This window comes from Ambystoma mexicanum, chromosome 2p, assembly GCF_040938575.1.
Source record: "Ambystoma mexicanum isolate Mex_15411 chromosome 2p, UKY_AmexF1_1, whole genome shotgun sequence".
NCBI classification, from domain to species: Eukaryota; Metazoa; Chordata; class Amphibia; order Caudata; family Ambystomatidae; genus Ambystoma; species Ambystoma mexicanum.
In genome coordinates this window covers 1,158,231,301-1,158,254,608 of record NC_090923.1, presented here as the reverse complement: position 1 = coordinate 1,158,254,608, position 23,308 = coordinate 1,158,231,301, and the positions used below count along the sequence as shown (strand labels likewise).

The window sequence follows — 23,308 nt, the reverse complement described above, 5'->3', positions numbered from 1 at the left end:
TCAAGAGTTGGGTGGTAGCAGTAGTTCCCCATTAGGATCCAATGGGGAATTTTCGGCGCAATTAGCACACGCCAATCGGGTGGCGCTAATTGCGCCAGGAAATGGAAATATTCGCGGCGCATTGGAGCTGGGGGTGCAGCCAGACCCATGATTTGGCGGACCCTTAAATGCGGCAGTAACAGCGTTATCCCACAACTTGCTCATCCATTTCGCCTTAGTGGGTGTGATTGAACTCTTCCACTTCTGGGCTAATGCAAACCTTCCCGCCCTCAGCACAGCCTCACACATCCTTGGGAATCGATAATCCTCCCTGTTTCCCATGGGCAGACCCAACAACACTTGTATTGGGTCCAAGCTAAGGGTCACTCCCATGATTTCTTTTATATAGCTGAGGACCTCGGACCAGTACCCCTTAACTTTGGAACATTCCCAGCACATGTGAAATAGCATACCCACCTGACCACACGCTCTGGGGCAGAAGGGGAAAACTCCCTTATACATTTTAGATAATTTAAGGAGATCACGGTGCCACCCATAGATCATTTTGAAATTGTGCTCCATAGCTGAGTTAAAGAGACTCCTGTGGAACATTGTTATAAGAGATTTCTGTGGAACATTGTTATAAAACTAAGTGTCTCAAACTTAGCAGGGCCGCGGTGCCCAAATAGCATTGTCTGTTCTCCAAACTGCATTGATAGCAGGGCCGCGGTGCCCAAATTGCATTGTCTGTTCTCCAAACTGCATTGATAGCAGGGCCGCTGTGCCCAAATAGCATTGTCTGTTCTCCAAACTACATTAATAGCAGGGCAGCTGCGCCCAAATAGCATTGTCTGTTCTCCAAACTGCATTGATAGCAGGGCAGCTGCGCCCAAATTGCATTGTCTGCTCTCCAAACTGCATTAATAGGCCTCTCTTCCACTATACAGGTGTCTCAAACTTAGCAGGGCCTCCGTGCCCGCATTGCATTGTCTGTTCTCCAAACTGCATTGATAGCAGGGCCGCTGTGCCCTAATAGCATTGTCTGTTCTCCAAACTGCATTGATAGCAGGCCCCTGTGCCCAAATTGCATTGTCTGCTCTCCAAACTGCATTAATAGGCCTCTCTCCCACTATACAGGTGTCCCAAACTTAGCAGGGCCGCGGTGCCCAAATTGCATGGTCTGTTCTCCAAACTGCATTGATAGCAGGGCCGCTGTGCCCAAATTGCATTGTCTGTTCTCCAAACTGCATTGATAGGCCTCTCTCCCACTATACAGGTGTCTCAAACTTAGCAGGACCCCCGTGCCCAAATTGCATTGTCTAGTGTCCAAACTGCATTGATAAGCCTCTCACCCACTATACAGGAGCCTCAAACTTAGCAGGGCCTCCGTGGCCCAATTGCATTGTCTGTTCTCCAAACTGCATTGATAGTAGGGCCGCAGTGCACAAATTGCATGGTCTGTTCTCCAAACTGCATTGATAGGCCTCTGTCCCACTATACAGGTGTCTCAAACCTAGCAGGGCCGCGGTGCCCAAATTGCATTGTCTGTTCTCCAAACTGCACTGTTAGGCCTCTCTCCCACTATACAGGTGTCTCAAACTTGATTAGCCTCTCCCCCACTTCACAGGTATCTCAAATCTAGCTCACTCGCACATTTAGCAAACTCCCAAGTGAGACAGAAAACAGAAACCACCAACGAATTACGGTGATGGGTCACTCTGAATAGGGCCTCTCCCATCACAAGGCGAAAGTCCAAGCTACACCCGTCCAAGCCACCCTCCAACCAGCTGATACCCTACCCACACAACCTGCTCACCACTATGAATCGCGCTTAGGGGGACGGACAAAAAAAAGAGAGCCACCGATAACACCCAATTTAATAACCCTTACCACCCCCCTTCCCCTCCTAGGAGAGCGACTGAACGAGTCGTCAACTCCAGCCAGAATACCACCCATAGACGGAGCCAAACTACTAGCAGACACCCCTCACCAGCCACCACACCACACGGCAATTCTTCCGAAGCAGGACCAATTAGACGTAACCAAACAAAGACTAAACAACTCTCAATCCTACAATGCCGCGCAATCGACCAATTATGAGAAAAAGACGAAGAGACGAAAGAACAAACACGCCACAACAACCACCATGAAGAACCATAGACTGGACCACCACAGGCAGAAACACAAACCGAAGGAACTCTGAGAGAAGAGAAAAATCCCTCTACCTAACTCCATACCTCGCAGACAACGGACCACCACGTCAATCCAACCCAACATTAGAAGCAGCAACATCAATCAACCTAACACAAGCAAGTAGAAGAAGGATGACCAAAAACAAACTACAGACCCAATAACCCCCCACATCACCAAATTAAGAGGAACCAATCAACAACCACAACACCCGGAAGACGAACCCGATGAAAACACAAAAAACCCAAGACAAAACCTAGAAGAAGTCTTCGAAGACGCTGACAACCCAAACCCCGCAGCCCAACAAGTGACCAACCAAGAAGGAAACCTCAACACCGAGCGGAAGACGACCTCGACAAAACCCAAACCAAACAACACCTCCAAACTTCACTGCAATCTAATAAACGCGAGATCCATGTCAAAACACTCAACAGAGATCTTCGACCTACTCGACGACAACGGCATTGACATCCTGTTCATCACAGAAACATGGCTGGACGACAACTGAAAAAAAAAAAATCACACTCCAAAGCTGCCTTCCCACAGACTTCAAATGCCTACAAATAAACAGGAAAAACAAAAAAGGAGGAGGCATCGCTATAGCATTCAAAGAACACCTGAAACTAAAAACTGACAAACCACTCAACATCCTCAACTGCGAAACCATGGTTATTCACCAACAGCGAGCCCAAAAACCAACATCACATTCATCCTGGTATACAGACCGCCAACATATGATGCAACATTCATAGAAGCCATCACCAACTTAGCCATCAACCACGAACACCTAATCATCCTGGGGGACTTCAACATCTGGTTTGAAGACAGCCACGCCAACTCCCAAAACTCACTAATTGAACAACTCAGCACCATGAAACTATGACAACTAGTCAAAGGAGCAGCGCACTCGGCAGGTCACACCCTAGACGCAATTTTCGCCAAAGAAAAACTCATCACCACGGCACCTCCGATACAAATACTGTGGAGTGACCATCTCATCATCCCATTCGTGATAACTCTGCCTACCCAAGCCTACATCCAACATCCGAAACTCACAACCACCACAAAAAGAAACTGGAAACGCGTCAAAGAAAGCAACTTATTCGAACAACTGGAATTAACAAAACCCTCAACTACAGAACTGGAGCTAGCTGAGCTAGACGGCAAAGCAGAAATACTGCACAAATGGATCGTAGATACGATAGACAAGATCGCCCCGGAAAAAACGTTCACCCCATCCAAAAAAAGAGCAATGGCAAAATGGTTCACCCCTCTATTAAACGAGATGAAAAAGGAAAACAGAAAGATGGAATCGGAATGGAGGAAAGAATACAACCCAGAGAGAAAAGCACTGTACCAGAAACAAATCCATGCATACAAGATTGAAATTAAAAAGGCAAAGAAAAGACATTACGATGACAGAATCAACAATGCCACCAACACACAAAAATAAATGTTTACCATCATTAAAGAAATGAGAAACCCACCAGGCTGTGATAACACCCCAACCCCATCAGAAAAACTATGCAACAACCTCGCAGATCACTTCAAAAAGAAAATCAACGACATTCGCCAAACCATACAAAAGCGACCAACCAACCACAACATACAACACAGCGAACCCAACTCGGAACCACAACACAAACTCCGAAGCTTTCCTGAAATATCAGCAGAGGCATTCGCAATGCTGGTTAAACGAAGCAAGAAAGCGGGATCACCCATGGACCCATGTCCCCGAGACATCTACAAATCAATCCTCGCGCAAGGATCGCCAGCAGAACACTACAGAAACCTTCTATATCTATCACTATCAACAGGGACTGTACCGAAGATCTTCAAATCAGCATACATCAAGCCACTCTTAAAAAACACAAGTGGTGACGTAGATGACCTTTCCAACTACAGGTCGATCTCTAACATCCCCTATCCAGCAAAACTTCTAGAAACCTACGTATATAAACTAACCCAAGAACACGTAGAAAAACACCACCTGCTGGACCAAGCTCAAATCGGTTTCAGACCAGCGAGAGAACGGAAACAGCACTACTATCTATCTGGGACGACCTCAAAACTAACGCAGACTCCAACACTACTTCAGCCCTTATTCTGCTCGACCTCTCTGCAGCCTTTGACACAGTTAGCCACAACACCCTGACCAAAAGACTAGAAAACATAGGCATAACAGACACAGCATTACGCTGGACCAAATCATTCCTAACAGACAGAACAGAAACCGTATGTTTAAAACCTTTCAAATCCACCCCACGAGTGAACGACTGGAGTACCACAAGGATCCTCACTATCCCCACTACATTTCAACATCTACTAGACTCCAGTCATCAGAATCTACAAAATATACAACATTACATGTTACAACTACGCAGATGACACCCAGATCTTATACAAAATCAAGGACACCGATGCCGATCATTCAACCCTTACCGACTGCCTAAAAGAAGTCTTCGACTGGATGGATGCCAACAACCTGAAAATCAACCCAGGAAAGACAGAAATCATGATCGTATCCAAAGACCAAGAGAACGAAACCACCATCCCATGGCCTACGGAAATGGGAAACGCACCAACACCGTCAAAGGTAGTAAAAAACCTGGGAGTCCTAATGGACAACAACCTAACCCTGGAGCCACAAATAAATGTAACAGTGAAGAAATGCTTTTTCCTCCTCTGAACGGCAAGAAGAATTCTACCTTTCCTCTCCTTCGCGCACAAAACACTATCGTCGCCCTAATCATGTCTAATATAGACTATGCAAACAGCCTCTACCACGGAATACCTGAATACCTCCTGAAGAAAATGCAACGGATCCAAAATGCAGCAGCAAGACTACGCCTCAAACTATCCAGAAGAGATCGCATCACTCCAGCCCTAAAAACCCTACACTGGCTCCCAGTTAAACATTGCATCACCTTCAAAACAATGTGCATAACGCACAGGGCAATCCATGGACAAGGAGCAGAATTCCTACATTAGAAAATAACAGTCTACAAACCAACGAGACCCCTCCGATCAAGCAACGAAATCCGCCTGGAACTCAAACCATACCACAAGAAACAACTTGGAGGCACCTCCTTCTACCACTTAGCCGCAAAATCCTGGAACAACATCCCAAAGGAAATAAACACTGAAGATCACCTAAAATTCAGGAAATCACTAAAAACCTGGCTCTACAACACCACAGACTAAACCTGGAAACGAAACTGGTTAAAAGGATAACTAAACCGAAAAGACACGGACATCCCTGACCGGGGAGAGTAAAGCCCACGGCAGCTGGACGGGTTACATCGGCCAGACAGGAACACAGGCGGCACACACAGAGACTGAGTCAACTAACCCAGACATTCCCACCAACACTTTCGTCCACCCCGTAATTTAATTACCGCCAGATACCACGTTAGTGTGGAATTATCGAGACATTGGCAATCTCCCCACTACCTGAGAGGTTGTCATTAGCAGATGCACTGGTCACTAGAGTCTAAATGGAGGATAAGGGGAGCCATGAGAGAGCAAGTTGGAGACGAGGACTAGAGGAGTATGGAACCTGTATGCCAGTCAGACCCAGATCTGGACAGAGCCGCAACAGGGGAGAATACGCAAGCCGAGCACTTCAATTCAGGATAGAGATGCGAATTAACCAACCCTACTAACAATTTTCCCTTTCTGCATACACCTCTCAAACTCCAAACCAAACACAACCAAAACCTACAGCACAACAAACCGCACAAACTTCACTACATTGCAACAACAAAACAAAAACACACATAGCCTTGCACAACAGTACATGACGACTACCGGCCGCAAACACCCCAGGCCCAGCCAACAGACCCACCGGGCTGAGGCCGCCAACAGTACATCACTGCTCTCTTGCACTTTTCCTGCTTCCTCCCACTAACTCAACCTCCCCTCCTCTTTCAGAGCCGCCAGAGCGCCAAGGGATCACTACGGTGGTGATAATGTTAAAGGACGTTTGTACCGCACACTAACATTAACAAAGTCAGGTTGCTGGTTAATAAAGCTGGCACTCACACACAGACCTGTTGTGGATTCAGTAGTTGTTCCAGGTAGCTTTAGATGTACAGTATATACATAAATTCTGTTACTCTTCAGCTATATACAAGACGTGAAGTACAGGACAGCCAGTGACATCACATGACAAGAATACATTACAACAAACATTGCCATATGAATTCTTTCCCAAGTACCCTCCTCAATTATGGGGCCAGTTTGATGGGCCCAGTAATCTTTAAAGTTTTGTCTTCCTTCCATTTCGGCTGAGACCAAGACCTTATATATTTCATGAGTTGGCGCTGTTCATGATGTGTTCCACAGTAGTCATGAGACATGAGAGCCCCCCCACGCCACAGTGGGTCGTGAAAAATATGCTTATTGCCTCCTGTCCCAGCACATCGGCCACAACCTCGAACTCCTTAAATCTACCCTCCCTGAACAATTGTCCCACCCTTTCCAAGCCTCTATCTGACCACATTTGGGAGTGTTTAAAGCTGTGCTTGCCTAAATCTAAAGGGGGACCCCACACTGTACTCGAGACGGCCAGGAAGAGAGGCTATCATTTTTACCTCCTGTATTCCAAACCGACCAAAGCACCCCCAGGGTCACGTGACTGCTTACCCTATTTGGGATGCTTTTACGGCGGGACCACAGAAAGTATCTAACCTTCTTTGCATGAGTGTACATGTCTTCCAGATATGTCCAATAGTTACCCATGTCGTCTCGCATGACTTCCAGCATTACCTTCATTTGCGCAGCTTTATAATAGCAATAGAAGTCCGGTAAGCCAAAACCCCCAAAGTCTCTCAGGAGAGTCAGAGTAGTTCTTTTGAGTCTTGCACAGGCACAGGTACAGACATGGGAGAAAAATCCTTTAACCCAAGGAACGATCACTCACTACACTGGCGCAAGTGTTTTTGGAGGGAATCCTTTCCCGCTCCCCCATGCTAATATGTACCAGGATTAGGACAGCCCACAGGTATTTCGGATGTGTCCAGTCCTGTCTGTTACCACCTATCCGAGAGAGGAATACCAGAGAGGTGTGTAGGTAGGTGACCGTGCGTTTTCATTCATGGTCGATACAGGGGCTAGAAAATCTTACATCAAGGAAGGCGAGTTCCTCTTGTCAGGCAAAACTATGGACACACGGATTCTCTGGGGCTATCCCGTCTGTTCCTTACACTGAAGATCTACTTATGAAGGTAGGTAGACAAAACGTATCTGCTCCTTTGTTGAACTGCACAGATACCCTGGCGAATCTCTTGGCCAGTGATCTCCTCAGTCGACTCCAAATGTCGATTGCTTTCATGGAAGAACGTATAGTAGGCTCGACTCCAGGTTTGTATCCAGTAAGAGAAGCAACGCGTTTGCATGCCTAGTGTAGTGACAGCACAAGAAGGGGCGTACGTGTACATACTTGGTTTCTTTATGGAGTAATGGTTTTGTTGAGTCCAAGGAATCAGAGGAATCAGAGATCCGACATGGCAGTTGCCAATTGAGTTTTTGTTGCAGCATGCTGTGCCGCAGGAGGTAACACCAGGCACCATTGTTACGATTTACCTAGAAGCAGTAGTCATCTAGAAGAACAGGGTGGTTCTCTCAGGGACTGACGAGGAAGCCAGTTCTGTGCATCGATCCAACCTTATTGGTAAGGGACATTTCCGATGAACAATTGTTCAAAGACAACGAAGACACAGATGAGATGATTTTTTAGATTGGGCTCCCTTGCCAGATAGCGAAAGAGCAAAAGGGAAGTACCACAGACCATGCTCATTGTTAGAAATACATTGCTGTTTTGAAAGGAGGATTTGGAGAAAGTGCTGGACCATTTATGGACCAACAATCCTCATAATGTGGGTCTGTTAAAGAGTGTTGGAACGGTACGGATAAAATTGAAACCTGGTGCAATATTGCCACGAGTTAAGCAGTACTCCATGTCTAGAGAGGCGGACAAAGAGATTTATGAGACCATTATGGCGTTGTTGAAACAATGCATAATACAACCTTCTGTGTCCCCATTTAACATACCGTCTACCCTGTGAAGAAAGTGAAGGGGTGCAGTTGGAGGATGGTCCAAGATTTGCGTCCCCTCAATAATATTGTTGAGGCGGAGTTCCCGGTGGTACTGTTACGCTCACCTGGTCTCTGCGGGGGCGTTGCGGCACGGCTGCAGCCCTCCCAGGGGTGAGGTCACTCGGGTCCGACTTCGCCCTATGCGCTTATGTGGTGACTGGTGGTAATAGGTGATGCTGCTCAGGACTGCTCCTGCATGGAGATTAGGGGGCGTGAGTATGCCAGCTTGTGCACCTGATCCCCTTCCAGACCCCTTCTCCCAAACCGTGGTACCCGTGGGATGCGCCGTCCCTGGAAAGCTCAACTGTTGATTAGTTTTGGCGAGCACTCCTTCCTGCTGCTTCTGGCAGGGGCGCTTGTATGATCTGGACCAGAGTTCCTTCACTGGTCCCTTGCACGTGGTAGTCCAATCCTGCTGCGACTAAGCCACTATACTTCAGTTAAGTGTTGCCGTTTGCCTTTGTCTTTCCTCGTCCGTTTTTAAAGTTTGTTGTCTTTTATTGCTGTCCATTCTACTTTTGATGTTGCTCTTTTGCTTTCTTCCCTTGCAGGTGATGTTGCCGGCCCGCTAGAAGCTGCTGAGCACGAGGCGGCAGCCGGCGGCAATGAGGAACGAAGCTGCACCCGTACAGTAGCTGGTAAATTGTTAACTAGGGCGTGCGCGGGGTTCAAATGCGTCACGGCCCTAGGACAGATGTTGTAACCTTGTCTTTCTTCTTCTTCACAGGGTCCGAGTTCGTGGATGCAGAGTGCGGTACTGCGGCGTCGGGATCAAGATTACTGGATGTCAGGAGATGAGTCTGTAGATGAAGCGATGCAGCACCGGTTTCCTGGAGGTGAGTATGCAGGAGAACGGTTGGTTTCAAAAGGTAGGTTAACTGGTCCAAGCAGTGGTGAGCATCACGTTGCATGCGAGTGCAGAGTAACGCGAAGCACCGGCCTTAAGGATGGAGCAGCTTATATAGCTGAGCTTCTGATGCCACACCCACCAGGTTCAGCCTGCAATACACACCCGATGAGTCAGCACATGAAGACCAGGCCTAGGGAGCCACACCCGATGAGTCAGCACATGAGGATGTTCTCTGGAATAAAGGCTTTCAGCTCCTGGAAAGTTCTTGTAAAATAAAGGCACTCCTGCACTGAAATAAAGTGTTCCTGCTCACATCTCTATATGAGCATGGTGCCAAAGGCACCAGGACTGAGTCCATCCAGGGCCCCTGTGTTTATGGGTCCCAAAAGGGACATAAGTGAGTCAAGTGACCCATTGCCACCATCACTAGAGGGTGTGGTTTGTGTGTTCTGGGGCCTGTGGCCATGACAGGTACCAAATCCTGCTACCATTCTCTGTAATACTATGTGTCGACCCACTTCACAGTGATTGATTTGAAGAATGCATTTTTCCCAGTCCCCTCACACCGCGATTCTCAGTACCTCACAGCGTTTACGTATTGTGGTCAGAGAGTAGAGTACACAAGGTTGCCTCAGGGGTACTGTGAATTTCTGAGTATTTTCAACAGGGTGGATTTGTGGAATTTACATGTGTCCAGTAAAGTAATTCAGTATGTGAACTACTTACTAGTTTGCATCACTTCAGACTAGTGTTGAGATTCAATAATGCTCCTCACCCTGCTTGCAGAAAAGGGGTACAAAGTGGACAAAGACGAATTGTAATACCGCTGGCGGTAATTGCGCTGCAATTCCCCATTGGGTGCAATGGAGGATGGGGAATAACGTTGTTCACCCAACCCGTGATCTGGTGGTAATACCGCCGGACGGGTGGTAACGCAAATAAAGTTGGCCGGTATACCAGTCGGGATACTGCGCAACTTGTGATGAGGCCCAAACAATCGCCACCTTGCACAAGCTTAGGGTGGTCATGGAGAACAATGCAGTAATCACAAATGGCCCTTGTTGAACTTTTTTTGGGTGCCGTCTTGGATGAGCCTAGCTGTCAAGACAAGTTGGGGTTGTTCTGCGAAGGCGTATGCCCATATTGGGACCAATGTGAGAGACGATTGTAGGGTTCCACCCAACCCACCCTAAGAAAAAGGTTTTCAAGAACAAAAACTTGGTTTATTAGCTAAAGTATTAACTAAAGGGGGAATGTTGGGGTGGTCAGGAAAGGTCCCAGTGAGAAAGAGGCGTTCACGTTGCACATGCCATATTGGTGAAGGCGGAGCGCCAAAGTTGGCACGATGCTGCAATTTTAAATATATCTAGCATAGTTAATGAGAATGGGATGTGTGCTTCTTTAGTGTTACCTTGTGTTTAAGTTGATACATTTAGATTTGCACAGCGCAGCAAGATAGATTTTCTGAAATATAGATACAATATGGGTGGGTATGGTGTGCCAAGAAGCGCCTAGAAGCTGGGCAACAAGGAGCGTCATAATGCACATGCGAGAAAGGAGATTTGTCATTAAGGAACCATTGAGGACGCAGTAGTTTTAAAAACATGCATGCACCGCCATACATACATGGGGGTCTCAAGGAATATATGTTAAGGACAGTTTGGGGCACATGGGGAACGTACAAATCTGTATCCTGTGTGCTTTTCATAGTGTGGCCTGGCCCTGCAGTCAGGGATTTGCAAGGTGAACTCTGTGTGACTGGAGAGGGTTCTGGGGGGGGGGGGCTGCAGGCTGAGGGAAGGCAATAGTAGCTGTGATATGATCAGATGGTCAGTTACAGCCAGGCTGGGTTTTATGAGTTGGCAGTTTTGCAGAAAGGAGATGCAATCTTTTTAAGTGCAGAGTAGCTTGTTATTTATTGTCCAGGGGATTTCGGCCATCTGTTTGCGGCTGAGTAATAAACCTGGGGTGAAGAGACACCTAAGGGCAAAGTTAACCGAAACTTTATGGGTTTCGATTATTTTCACAGATTGTGACCGGAGGCCATGAGTGTTCAATTGGTAGTTGTTTAGATTATAGTGAAACGAGGGCCGCCAGCAAGCCTGGGTGGGTGGGCCAGATAGTTCAAAGTAAACTTGTTTATTCTCCCCCTCCCCATATTGTTTGAAGTGTCCTTGCAAACCATGTGCAATCATGCCTGGGGTTAGAAGGTCCCAGGCCAGATGGAACTTATAATGAATTATGTTTGTGTTTTAATGTGTAACTATGTGATGATGTCATGACCTACCAAGGACAAATCGCAAAAAAGGGTGTGCTGTAACTATGATCTGATGGTGGTAGTTAGATAAAATGTGACGAATAAGACCGTGGGAATTAGAGAAGAGTAGATTTCTTTTGTATACTTTGACCAATCATGTGGTGGGGAGGTGCGATTTGTAGTAAAATATGCAGGAGTGTTTTAACTGTTGCAAAATGTACATAATGTGAAGTGGTTGTGTGGTTCAGGGAGACTTGGATTAGTTTGACTCTACAGCATCATCTAGCTCCTCCTGGCCGATTGTACAATGAACTTGCTTTACGTACAAACGTGCACTTGCTTCTTAAGTGGTGGGATTGCTTTGGTTTAAGGTGATTAGAGGACCATCCTCACTGCAATAAACTAATTGCTGCAAGCCTCCTTTTAATAAGTGAAGTGGTTTCACCTGCTGCACGTCAACTATAATTACGTGCAGTCATGATGGTGAACATGCTGTTCCTGGCTTTCTGAGTATGGTGTGTTGCACTGTGGAGTGGTCCCTCTCTGTGCTACTCTGCTACGCTGTTGTGTTCGCTTTGGCTGTGGTGCTTGTTCAGGTGGGTGGGGTATATGGGTTTCCAGCAGTCTCTGGGGCCTGCCCTCCCTATGACCAGATTGTTTGCCCAATCAAGGTGGGGCTTTGGGAAATTAAGGAGCAAGCTGAGGCTAAAAACTTGGTTTGCCTTGCTTTACATCCAAGCTGTATCCTTTGCAGGGGGAAGATGCTTCAATGCCAGTCTCTGCAGATGGATATAATTATGTCAAAAATTTGTGAGCAGCGGAGGAGGATGTTTTGTGTGACCAGCCAGACTGAAAGGCAGATTTGGCTTTGAAAAGAGCCTACACTGGGGCTCATATGGCCTTCTGGGCAGCCAATTTCCTCTTACACAGAGGACTCTGCATTAGGTGGTTTTCAGCAGTGGTCTAAGCTTGTGGAGAAAGGGGCCGACTTTGTGCCCCTGCTGCAGGCTGTACAAATGCAGGAGGAACTTCTCTTGTACTTGACTTATGGTGTTGTTGGTGCAACAGCAGTAACCATAGGGGCTGCTGTGTCTGGCTGCCGTCAACGACACCTCAGGAACTGGCATTCAGATGAGCATCAAAAGGTTGCAGCACTGAAGATTCCCTTTGCGTGGAAGATTCTGTTTGGCAAGTCTTTGGAGGAGAGGGTTCATCAAGAATTTAGAGTGGGCAAACACGCTGACAAACTTCGCAAACGCTCCGACTCTAAGCCTCGGGTGGGGGAGTCTGCTGGGCACAGGACATTTTCCTGTCAAGCGCTATATAAATGTAAATAAATACAATACAATATAATATAATACAATGTCAAAGGGGGCCAAAGAAAATCCCCGAGATGGGATCGTCCAAAGTTGCCCCTAAAGCCTGGCAAGCCTTTTTCCCCTGCAAAGTCGCAGACGTTGACACAGGAAAGACTCTGGTGGTCCTGCAATGTGTGGGAGGCTGTGGCCTCCGACACCTGGGTGAATCAGATATTTTAGGTAGGGGTACAAGATCAAGTTTGGTTCTTATCCCCCTCCCTATCGGCAAGTTGCGAGCCCCATGCCCAGGAGGACAAAGATTGCTCTTGCCATGACTCAGGGGGATGTGGACTTGTGGAAGAAAGAGGCAATTTAGGACGATCCCAAGAGCGAGAAAACTCTAGGCTTTTACTCCATCATCTTAGTTGTCCCAAAACAGAACAGCAAGTTACAGCTGGTGAAGAACCTGAAGAAGTTGCAAGTATTGGAGCAGACTCAGCGCTTTAAGATGGAGAGTCTGCAGATGATATTCCATTGGTCGAGACATCTGACATTCATTAGCCCATCAGGAGATGCATCAGACATTTCTGCATTTACTGATAGGGGGCGAAATTTCCATTTCGGGCTCTTTTGTTGAGAGCTCCAAGGGTGTTTTACTAAAATGATGCCCAGTACCAGTATTGGTGCATCTTCACGCCAGGACGGTGCACGTTTCCCAGTATCTGGGCGATTGGTTGATAGGAGTCTTCCTTCGGACCACTTGTTGGAACATGAGGGAGGGGGTCACATGCAAGCTGCTGCAGGAGCTGGTGGTTTTGCTGAACCTGTATTCGGCTGACTTGCAGTCATCCCCGGACCTTCAATAAACTGTGGCTCGGTTTTGGATGGTGCAGGGACAGGTGTTCCAGCCATTGGATAGGGCATTCTGCCTATAGCATCTCTTGAGAAACCTGCTGTCCCAGGAATGGGTGGCAGCAAGAAAAGTTCTCATTGTGTAGGGCCATATCCTGGTCAGTGTCTTTGTGGTCCCATTCTCTTGTTAGTGTTGCACTACAAGTGTTGGAGGACAGGCTTACAGGAACACACTGGCAAGACAGATCGCTATCGACATGTGGGAACAGCTTCACTGGTGGTTGGACATGGATAATCTCTTGAGGTTTTTCTGCTCCTGCAGCTCTTGCTGAACAGAACTACCATTGATACCAGTGTCCTTGGCTGGGGAGGTGACTTTGATGGGACTCAGTTGCCAGGAGTGATGGTCTCCCACGCAGGCTGCTTACTCCTCCAACTGGAGGGACCATGAAGATGTTCAGGGCTCATAAAGTCTTCTCACCTTACATCAAGGGGTTGCCTGAACAAGTCAGCGATAGCGCAAAGTGGAGGCCTCGATCCCGGCAGCTGGAGGCACTGTCTTGAGTTAGGTTACTGCGCAGAGAGCAACCTACTATCGCTGAGGGAGGTTCATAACAGGGGGTGGAAAATGTCCCGTCCAACAGTTTGAGGACAGTGTTTCCGAGAGTGTTTTGCCTGATCTACTGAAGGCTCAGCTTACTAGTGCTGGTCCTTTTGACTCTCCTCAGCATACTGAGATTCCCAGTTTCTGCTCCTGGTTGCCACATCCGGTGATATGGATGCAAGGATGGTGCCCTGGCCGTTCAGACTTCTCTAGCCTTTCCACTTCTGCCTCGGCTTCCGAATGTGCAAATCAAAAACAGAGACTCCGGGTTGGAGGTGATTGTGGTGGCACCAGCGTGGCCAAGGGTGTTCCGTTAACCTTTTCTGATCAAACTGGCAGGGGTTCTGGTGTGGTTCCTGCCATCCTCCCCATGTCCTCTCCAAGATATTCAGGGGACTCCAGACTCCTGCATTCCATTTTGGGGTTGTGGAAAATGGGAGGCGTGGGTTTCAATGCCAGGGGCTGACCCTGTAGCTGGCTGTGTAAAATTCCAGGCAGCCTTCAACACTGAAGGTTTATGATGAACATTGGAAGAACTGTGCACTGTGGTGTGCCAAATGATTGATGTAGGCTGTGGATTGCTCTGTCCCAATGATTCTGAAATTCTTGCAGAAAAGTTGGAATATGTGCCTGGTTGTGTCCTCTTTATGTGCTGAATGGGTGACTGTTTAGGCTTTTCGAGAGCCCTGGGTTCTCAGTACTGGTTGTGAACCACTGAAGCCCACCTGCTAAAACCTTTCTTGCATGCCAGGCCCATTATGTTTGCCGGAGTTCCGCCTTGGGATTTTCCCTTGGTGTTAAGAGTATTGCAAGACTTGCCTGCCTTTTGAGTCTTGTGGAGTCTGTGAAGCTGAAATTCCTGACTTGAAAGTCTTTCTTTTTTTTTTAGGCTGCCACTAGGCTGGGGGAGATTGGGGTGTTGCTATGTTCGGCTCCGATACTTCCAAACCATTCTGATTCTCTTGTTCTTCATTGTGATCTGTGGTTTCTTCTTCAAGTTCTTTCAAATTCCACCAGGTATGAGATATTGTTCTGCTGACTTTTTCTTGAACCCAGCCTCTCTGTCAGAGGTGGAACAAGTTGAAGGGGAAAAGTGTGGAGTTGATCTGGACAAGACTGCTTCTATCAGGCATCAGAGAGCCTGTTTGTTATGTTTGGGGTACCAAGCCTGGCCTGCACGCATTAGTCCCTATTATTAGCAGATGAATTCAGTAAGCGATTGCAATGGCCTACTCTGTGGCACAAGTTCCCTTTCCTGACTCAATTCACGGTCCCTCAACTAGAGCTATGGCAGAATCCTCATCGGCTCACCCACACCCTCCTTTCCGGTCACTCTCTGGCCAGCCTCTCTTGGCCCTCTTCCTGCTCCCACCTGTGATGGGAAAAAACCTTGGGGTCATCTTCGACTCCACACTCTCCTTCTCTCCTCACATCTCTGACGTCTCTAAGAAGTCACACTACCAGCTGCACCTCCTCAGAGGTATTCTCCCTTTCCTCTCCTTCCCCCAGAAGCTCACTGTCCCCAGAGCTCTGGTTCTCTCAAGGCTGGACTATTGCAACAGTCTCTTTTAAAATCTGCCTGCTTCTACTCTCCGCCCTCTGCAACTCATCCAGAACAGGCCTGCGAGACTTGTCCTTGGCCTCAAGCCCAGGGATCGTATCTCTCCAGGACTGAAATCTCTGCACTGGCTCCCAGTGGCTGCGAGGATTGAAGTACAAAACCCTCTGGATTGTCCACAAGGCCTTCTGGAGCTTGGGGCCTCAATACCTTCAACTCGCTCTTCCTAAATATCTCCCTTCTCGAGCTCTTTGCTCATCCGCCTCCAACTGCATTGGGGTCAGTCGCTTCTACAAGCAACGAGTTGGTGGGAGAGGTCTTTCTTCAGCTCAGTCCTCCCTCTGGAACAGCCTCCCTGAAACTTGAGGAGAATCATCACCGGTTCCGGAAGCACCTCAAAACCTTTCTCTTTGCTTCTGCTTTTTCTCCTCCTCTCCCCTTCTGACTTCCTGGCTGAAACTGCACTAGTTACCTGGCTACCCTCTGAACTCAGGGCCCAGGTCCCCTCCTCACCAGTCGCACCCCCTCACTTGGGGACTGTTTTCTGTATCCCTACAGTCCCACTACCAGCACTTGACACCTGATGTCTGCACTTACACCTGCACTAGCCACCTGCTGGCCTTACTTTTACTTATTGTAATTTATTCTATTTTCCCCATGTACTGCACTGTCCCCTCCTCCTTGCCCCCGCACTTCCCCCTTCCCATGCACTTGCGCGATCTGAATGACACCTGACCTAGTAGGATCGTTGTCTGTCTTTCCTCTGTTCCCCCTCCCTTGCCTCTTTGTGCCTTGAAACACTTGTGTATGGGAGCGTTATAAATGTCATATCCTGGGCAGAGGCACAGCGAGTACCTATTCAAGACATGTGCATAGCAGAGACCTGGGCAAATGTGAATACTTTTGCCAGCTAATACTGCCTCCATTTTCATAAGCAGAGGTCAAACCTCTTTGGGGCAGGGGTTTTGAGCTCTGGCTTTCTGTACTTTCAAAGGCGATTTGTTGATCTGCCTGGAAATAAATTGGCAATGGGGTGTTTGAGCAGCACTCTTGGTGATCTGTGTTTTGTTCAAGTCTGTTTTCAGCGCTGTATTTTGTATGCCACAAAATTAAGCACTAGTACAAGGAAGAGGGACGCAGAGCCTATTCGTTATCAGCAATCTTCAGTACTCCTAGCCCTGCCTTTTCTCAACACAGTACTTACAACCCACCTTTACCGCGCTATGGCAAAGTAAAAAGGACCATGACACGCAGTTGCCAACATGAGCCATTTCAATCTGTAAGTGCTTACCCAGTCCTGTTTTTTGGGGGGACTTAAAGCTTTTCCTGTCATAAAACGCTGACGCAGTCGCAGAATGCTGTTATATCCGCCCTACGTCCCGCAGCGCGGTGACGTAGGGCAGCTTAATAAAAGCCCCGCCCCCTCGAGTGGGGAGCAGTTCCGGGCAAAGCGAAAGCAGCGTGTGCGTGTGTTCCCTTTCAGCGCTCCTGCCCAGGCCGCGCTCCAGCCCACGCGGCCTCCTGGACCGGAGCCAGCCCCTTCGTGCTGGGCCTCCGGAGAACACAACAATGGCGACGAGGTGAGCGAGCATCCACGCGCTCCACCACGACTTTGCACGCGGAAGCCACACGGACGCTCTGTGTGAATTTTTGGACACCCGGTGGGGGTCCCCACGGTCACGTGACCCCCACCCCCAAAAAAAAAAAAAAAAAAAAAAAAAAAAAATTTTCTTCATTCCCCTCCCACACCTCATCCTCAGGGGGTGAAAAAAAAAAAATTTCTGCTCTTCTCGTGTCATCCCAGTCATCACCTGCAAAACGTCTCCTGCATGGAACACAGGCCACGAAGCGTCAATCCATCGGAGTACAAGTGCCGGTAGGACACTGCCCTAACACAGGGCGCGCACGAACCCAGAAGGCAGTGAATCGGTGATCAGGCGAACGCCACACCATGGCGACTGGGTCATCGACCCCTGGACCCTCCACACCGTCCAGGATGGCGGCAAACCTGTCTATGGCGTCACCACCGCCTCGCACGCAGGGGAGTTCGTCGACGTTGATCCAACCATTCGACCCATTCACAGACCCATCGTCCAGTGGGCCCAGATGGCAGCTATGGCTACAGAAGTTTGAGATGGCCATGGAATGTAAGGACGTCACGTCATCCAGAAAAATGAAAGCTCATCTACTCCTCAGTGTGGGCGACGAGGTGCTGCGCATCTTTAACTCTTTGGATGTGGGTGACGGCCAAGATGCATACCGGAGTGCGAAGGACGCTCTAACAGCACACTTTCTCCCGCAACTAAATCCAGACTATGAGACTTTTATCTTTTGCACAACCATCCAGGCCCCCGATGAGACTCTCGACGCGTACCACACGAGGCTGAGGAAGCTGGCCATGTCGTGTGAGTTTACGAACACTGAAAGGGAGATCAGGAGGCAAATCATAAATGGAATCCACTCGGAGAAGCTGAGGCGTCTCGTGCTCAGTGAAAAGGGCATCCCTCTACAACGCATCCTGGAACTGGGTCGACAGAGGGAGCTTGCCCACTCCAGGGCCGCCAACATGGAAGTGACCCTACAAAAACTCCAGCCGTCATGTTCCACAGCGATGGTTGCTCAAATCTCGGACAGACAATCAACGAGGAGCGAAAGTGGCAGCGGCTACACCCAGAACAGGGGGCAGCCTCGAGCACCAGGACCAACCGAATGTGGATGGTGTGGCGGTCAAAGGCACCGAAGGCGAAACTGCCCGGCGCAAGGCACCACGTGCGGAGCATGCGGCAGGAAGGATCACTACGCGAAAGTGTGCAGATCTGTGAACACGCCACTGCAGCCTCCACAAGGATCCGAGGAAAAAGGGTCATCGAAAAAAAAGAAACAAGCCAGCGCGAGGAGGGTAGCGGTAGTCAACTCCTCGACAGAAGAAGAAGGGGATGACCTCTCAGCCCTACGACAAACAGCAGGCACTGAGAACGAAGGAAAGGGCCGAAAGGTGTACTTAGTATCGACACTAAACCAAGGGCCAGCAGCGTCGAAAAGAACCGCCAGGCGACGAAAATGCATGGTCAACATACAAGGCCAGGACATACAAATGACCATTGACACGGGGGCCTCGGTAAACGTCATGCCAACCACCGTTTTTCAAACCCTCGCACCACGACCCGAGCTAAAATCCACAGACACTCGGTTGTTTGCCTACGGCAGTCGGAAACCTCTACCAGTCATCGGGAGGTTCCGCACCACTCTTGGGCATGGCGAACAGAAATTATGGTCGAAGATCTATGTTGTCAAGGCGGGAATTGAAAGCCTGCTGAGCGGTGATGCGGCTGAAGACCTGGGCGTGGTCAAATTCATATGCCACGTTGACGACACATCCGAGGTTGAGAACTTCCTCAGGCAACACCCCAAGCTACAAAGGGGGATAGGCTGTCTCAAAGGAAAGACCATCAAACTACATATTGATCAATCAGTGCAACCACGTGCTGTAAGACACCGAAGGACACCCTTCCACATGAGGGAACAAGTTGAGAAGGAGCTAAGGTCGCTCGAAGCCGCTGGTATTATTGAAGAAGTCACGGGACCAACACCGTGGGTTTCCCCGATGGTAGTCACCCGGAAGCCCAAACAGCCAGGAAAAGTTCGGATCTGCATTGACATGCGCCTGCCCAATGCTGCCATCAAAAGAGAGCGACACATAACGCCTACAATTGACGAAATCATCACTGACCTCACTGGATCGTGTGTGTTCTCGAAGGTAGACCTAAAGGCGGGGTACCACCAGCTGAAGCTACACAGAGAGTCGCGCTATATCACCACGTTCTCAACCCACCTAGGTCTGAGGAGGTACAAGCGCCTGAGTTTCGGCATATCGTCGGCCGCTGAGGTTTTTCAACAGACCATCCAGGAGGTCATCAGAGGCATACCAGGGGTATTGAACGTGAGCGATGACATCCTAATACATGCACCGGACACCAAGGAACACATCATGAGACTCAAGACACTACTGGGCAGGCTGGAAAGCGCCGGACTCACAATCCATCGAGAGAAGTGCGAATTCCTAAAACCGGAAATAACTTTTTTTGGATACAGGTTCGACCGCACCGGCATATCACCTGATCCCCAGAAAGTGGCGGACATACAAGCTGCCAGCCCCCCCACGACTCCCACCGAGGTGCGCAGTTTCCTGGGAATGGCCACCTACTGTGGCAGATTCATTCGGAACTTAGCAACCCTATCCGAACCGCTGCGGGAACTAACAAAGGCCAGCACCAAATGGGACTGGGGGCCCGAATGCCAGCAAGCCTTAGAGAGCATAAAAGACTCCCTGTCGACTGATACCAAGATGGCCTACTACGACACGGACCTCACGACCAAACTATTTGTGGATGCCAGCCCTGTCGGACTTGGAGCAATCCTGATGCAGGTCACGAAGGAGGGTACCAAAAGGTCAATTGCATATGCATCCAGGGCGCTCACAGCAACGGAACAAAGGTACTCCCATATAGAAAAGGAGGCCATCGCCGTTCTATGGGGGTGTCGACACTTCCACATGTACCTATACGGGCGTAAGTTCACGGCGATCACCGACCACAAGCCCCTACTACCAATCTTCATTGGGTCATCGGCACACCCACCAGCCAGAATCACCAAGTGGTTACTACACCTCCAGCAATATGATTTCGAACTTGTCTACCAACCGGGCAGTGGCAACCCCGCGGACTTCCTGTCGAGACACCCACGTCCAGCCACCCAGCAGGAAGTGCTAGTCGCCGAAGAAACGGAGGAGCACATTTGTCAAGTAGTCCACACCATGAGGCCCAAGGCAATAAACATTGAGGACATTGCAACAGAAACCCAGAATGACCCCTGTTGCGATCTGGTAAAAGATGCCATCATGTCAGGCAACTGGAAAGACTTCATGTCGCACACACGCAACAGAACCGAGGGGGCCAAGGAGTTCCTAGCAGGCATGTTCACGGTTCGGCAAGACCTCTCAATCACGGAGGGAGGGCTCCTGCTAAGGGGTGACCGCATCATCATACCCCCGAGGCTGCAGGACAGGATAGTGGCTCTAGCGCATGAAGGACACCAAGGGCTGGCAAGAACAAAGGCACGGATCAGACACAGGGTATGGTTCCCTCACATCGACGATCGTGTTGAGGACCTAGTGAACACATGTCTACCCTGCCAAATAACGAGTGGACCACCGGACCCAGAACCGATCCTATCGGCCGAGCGTGGCCGAGCACGATGGGAAGCCATCAGCATTGACTTTTGCAAAATCAGAGAGGGTCTACATCTACTGGTGGCAATCGATGACCACTCACGCTATCCAGAGGTCGAGATAGTGGAGTCCACCGCCGCGGAAGTGGTCATCCCGGCAATAGAAAAGATGTTTGCCACCCATGGCCTGCCCACGACCATTAAAAGTGACAATGGACCCCCATTCACAGGGGAGGAATTCAGGTCATACCTACAGGAACTGGGCATTAAATATCACCACATCATGCCAAGGTGGCCACAAGCGAATGGGGACGTCGAGCGATTCATGAGGACCATCAACAAGGTACTCCGAGTATCAAAGGCAAACGCCAGCCCGTGGAGGGTCGACCTATTCCGGTTCCTAAGGAACTATCGGGTCACCCCCCACAGTACCACGGGCATACCACCTGCTGACCTTATGTTCGGAACTATCATCAACTCGTCGATCCCCCATCATCCAAGCAGAACCCCTGACGACGTCGACCATGCACGCGTGGAAACGAGGAGAACACGGGCCAATGCTCACATGAGCACCAAGAGAAGAGCAAGGCCCTCAAACCACAGAGTGGGCGACCAAGTCATCATGTTGCGAAATCCCACGAAATCCAAGTTAGACACCAGGTATGAGGAACTGCCATGGACTATCAGCAACCGGCGTGGGACCATGATAACTGTCACACGGGGAGGTCGGGAAGTAACAAGGAACGCCTCCTGGTTCAAGCCCGTGCCCCAGCACCTCTGGACGGACTGCGAGGGGCCTCACGACGACAACGAGCAACAAGGCAGCGACGTGCCGGCGCCAGACCCCGAGGAGGAACACACAGGGGATTGCAGCTGGCAATCACCGAGACTGCCCGGCAGTGAGGACACATGCAGCGAAGGTGAGCAGACTTACGAACCGAGCGGGGACAGCCCCCACGCGAAGCGGTACAGTCTGAGAAAGACCACGAGACCGCCTACGAGGCTGAATGACTATGTATGCTAAGCCAACAGCAATGGCAGGAGTTTATAGTTGAGCATATTGCTTATGTTTGTTTTGTTAGGTTATTTTGAAATAAAGGAGGAATGCTATATCCGCCCTACGTCCCGCAGCGCGGTGACGTAGGGCAGCTTAATAAAAGCCCCGCCCCCTCGAGTGGGGAGCAGTTCCGGGCAAAGCGAAACCAGCGTGTGCGTGTGTTCCCTTTCAGCGCTCCTGCCCAGGCCGCGCTCCAGCCCACGCGGCCTCCTGGACCGGAGCCAGCCCCTTCGTGCTGGGCCTCCGGAGAACACAACAAATGCCAAGAAAAACCAGGTGACTCTCCATAAGCACCTGATTGTAATGCATCATATTAGCAGCTATTATTATGCGCTTGCCGATACTGAACAGATACATAGTGGTGGCTGGAAATGTCTATGTTCTCAGTGGAGTGGGGCGGGACATATGAGTTATATTATAAAAATGGAATGGATTCCTGATATGGCAGTTCGGACATAAAAAGTAAGTACTTTAACGAGGAAGACTGGGACTAAGAATAATGAAGATTACTGGAGTAACCGACCCCGTATCAGACATCTCGTCCTTCCCTCTAGCACATTGGTATAACATCCCACGCCTATCCTTCTCCCTTTAAAATGTAGTTAGACGCCCAGCGCCCCAGCCAGCTCCCTAACTCAAATGCACACTCCCTCACCTTAACACCTGGCTGTCTTCCACGCCCCGGACCCACTCCTTCCCATCCGTTATCTCTCCCCCATCAGCCACAGGTAGCTTCTTGCGCGGCGCTACGCGGCTGAAGCTGAAGGAAAGTGGGATCGCGGTGGTCGCTGGTGCGGACTCCTCCGCCATCTTTCCTCTCACAACAGTGAGGGAAAACTACATTTCCCACCATACAGCCAATCTCCATACAATCGCTGCCCCAGTGTTACATGTTTTAATTAGAGGAACGGACCTAGTAACGCGTACAAATTACGTGACCTACACATAACATTCACGCAACATGATGTACGTAATACATACACAGGTTCTAGGATGGTTATAATACTGAAACGTTGACTGTGTCAGGGACGGAATAACCAATCCACGCACAGTCTGATGAAGAGAATGCGGTTCCCTGCGAATGTTGCAGATATAGTTGCACTGATCCGGATAGTATTTGAGGCATCTCTACGGAGAGTGTGGATCGTCTTAGTAAATAGGGTAGCTCTGAATTATGGTATTATGGGGGAAGCGACGAGGCTCTCAATGTGCTTCTGAAGAGATAGCCTGGATCAAGGGCGCAACGAAACATACATTTCAGGGGAGTGTGGGCTTCAAATGTTGGGAGAGGCGGCAACTTCAGAGAAGGTGGGGGAGAGGGAAACTTAATTGTGTGGC

At 49.3% G+C, this 23,308-nt stretch overlaps 1 protein-coding gene across 1 annotated transcript in view; it reads right to left on the bottom strand.

Annotated features, from left to right (window-relative positions):
• GPKOW (G-patch domain and KOW motifs) overlaps window positions 1-22,839 on the bottom strand; it is a 458,842-nt gene extending 436,003 nt beyond the window's left edge. The window contains exon 1 of the mRNA XM_069645285.1: window positions 22,626-22,839. Coding sequence (XP_069501386.1) covers window positions 22,626-22,780 — 155 coding nt within the window. The 5' untranslated portion in view covers window positions 22,781-22,839. The remainder of the gene's footprint in view (window positions 1-22,625) is intronic.
• Window positions 22,840-23,308: the final 469 nt, after the last annotated feature.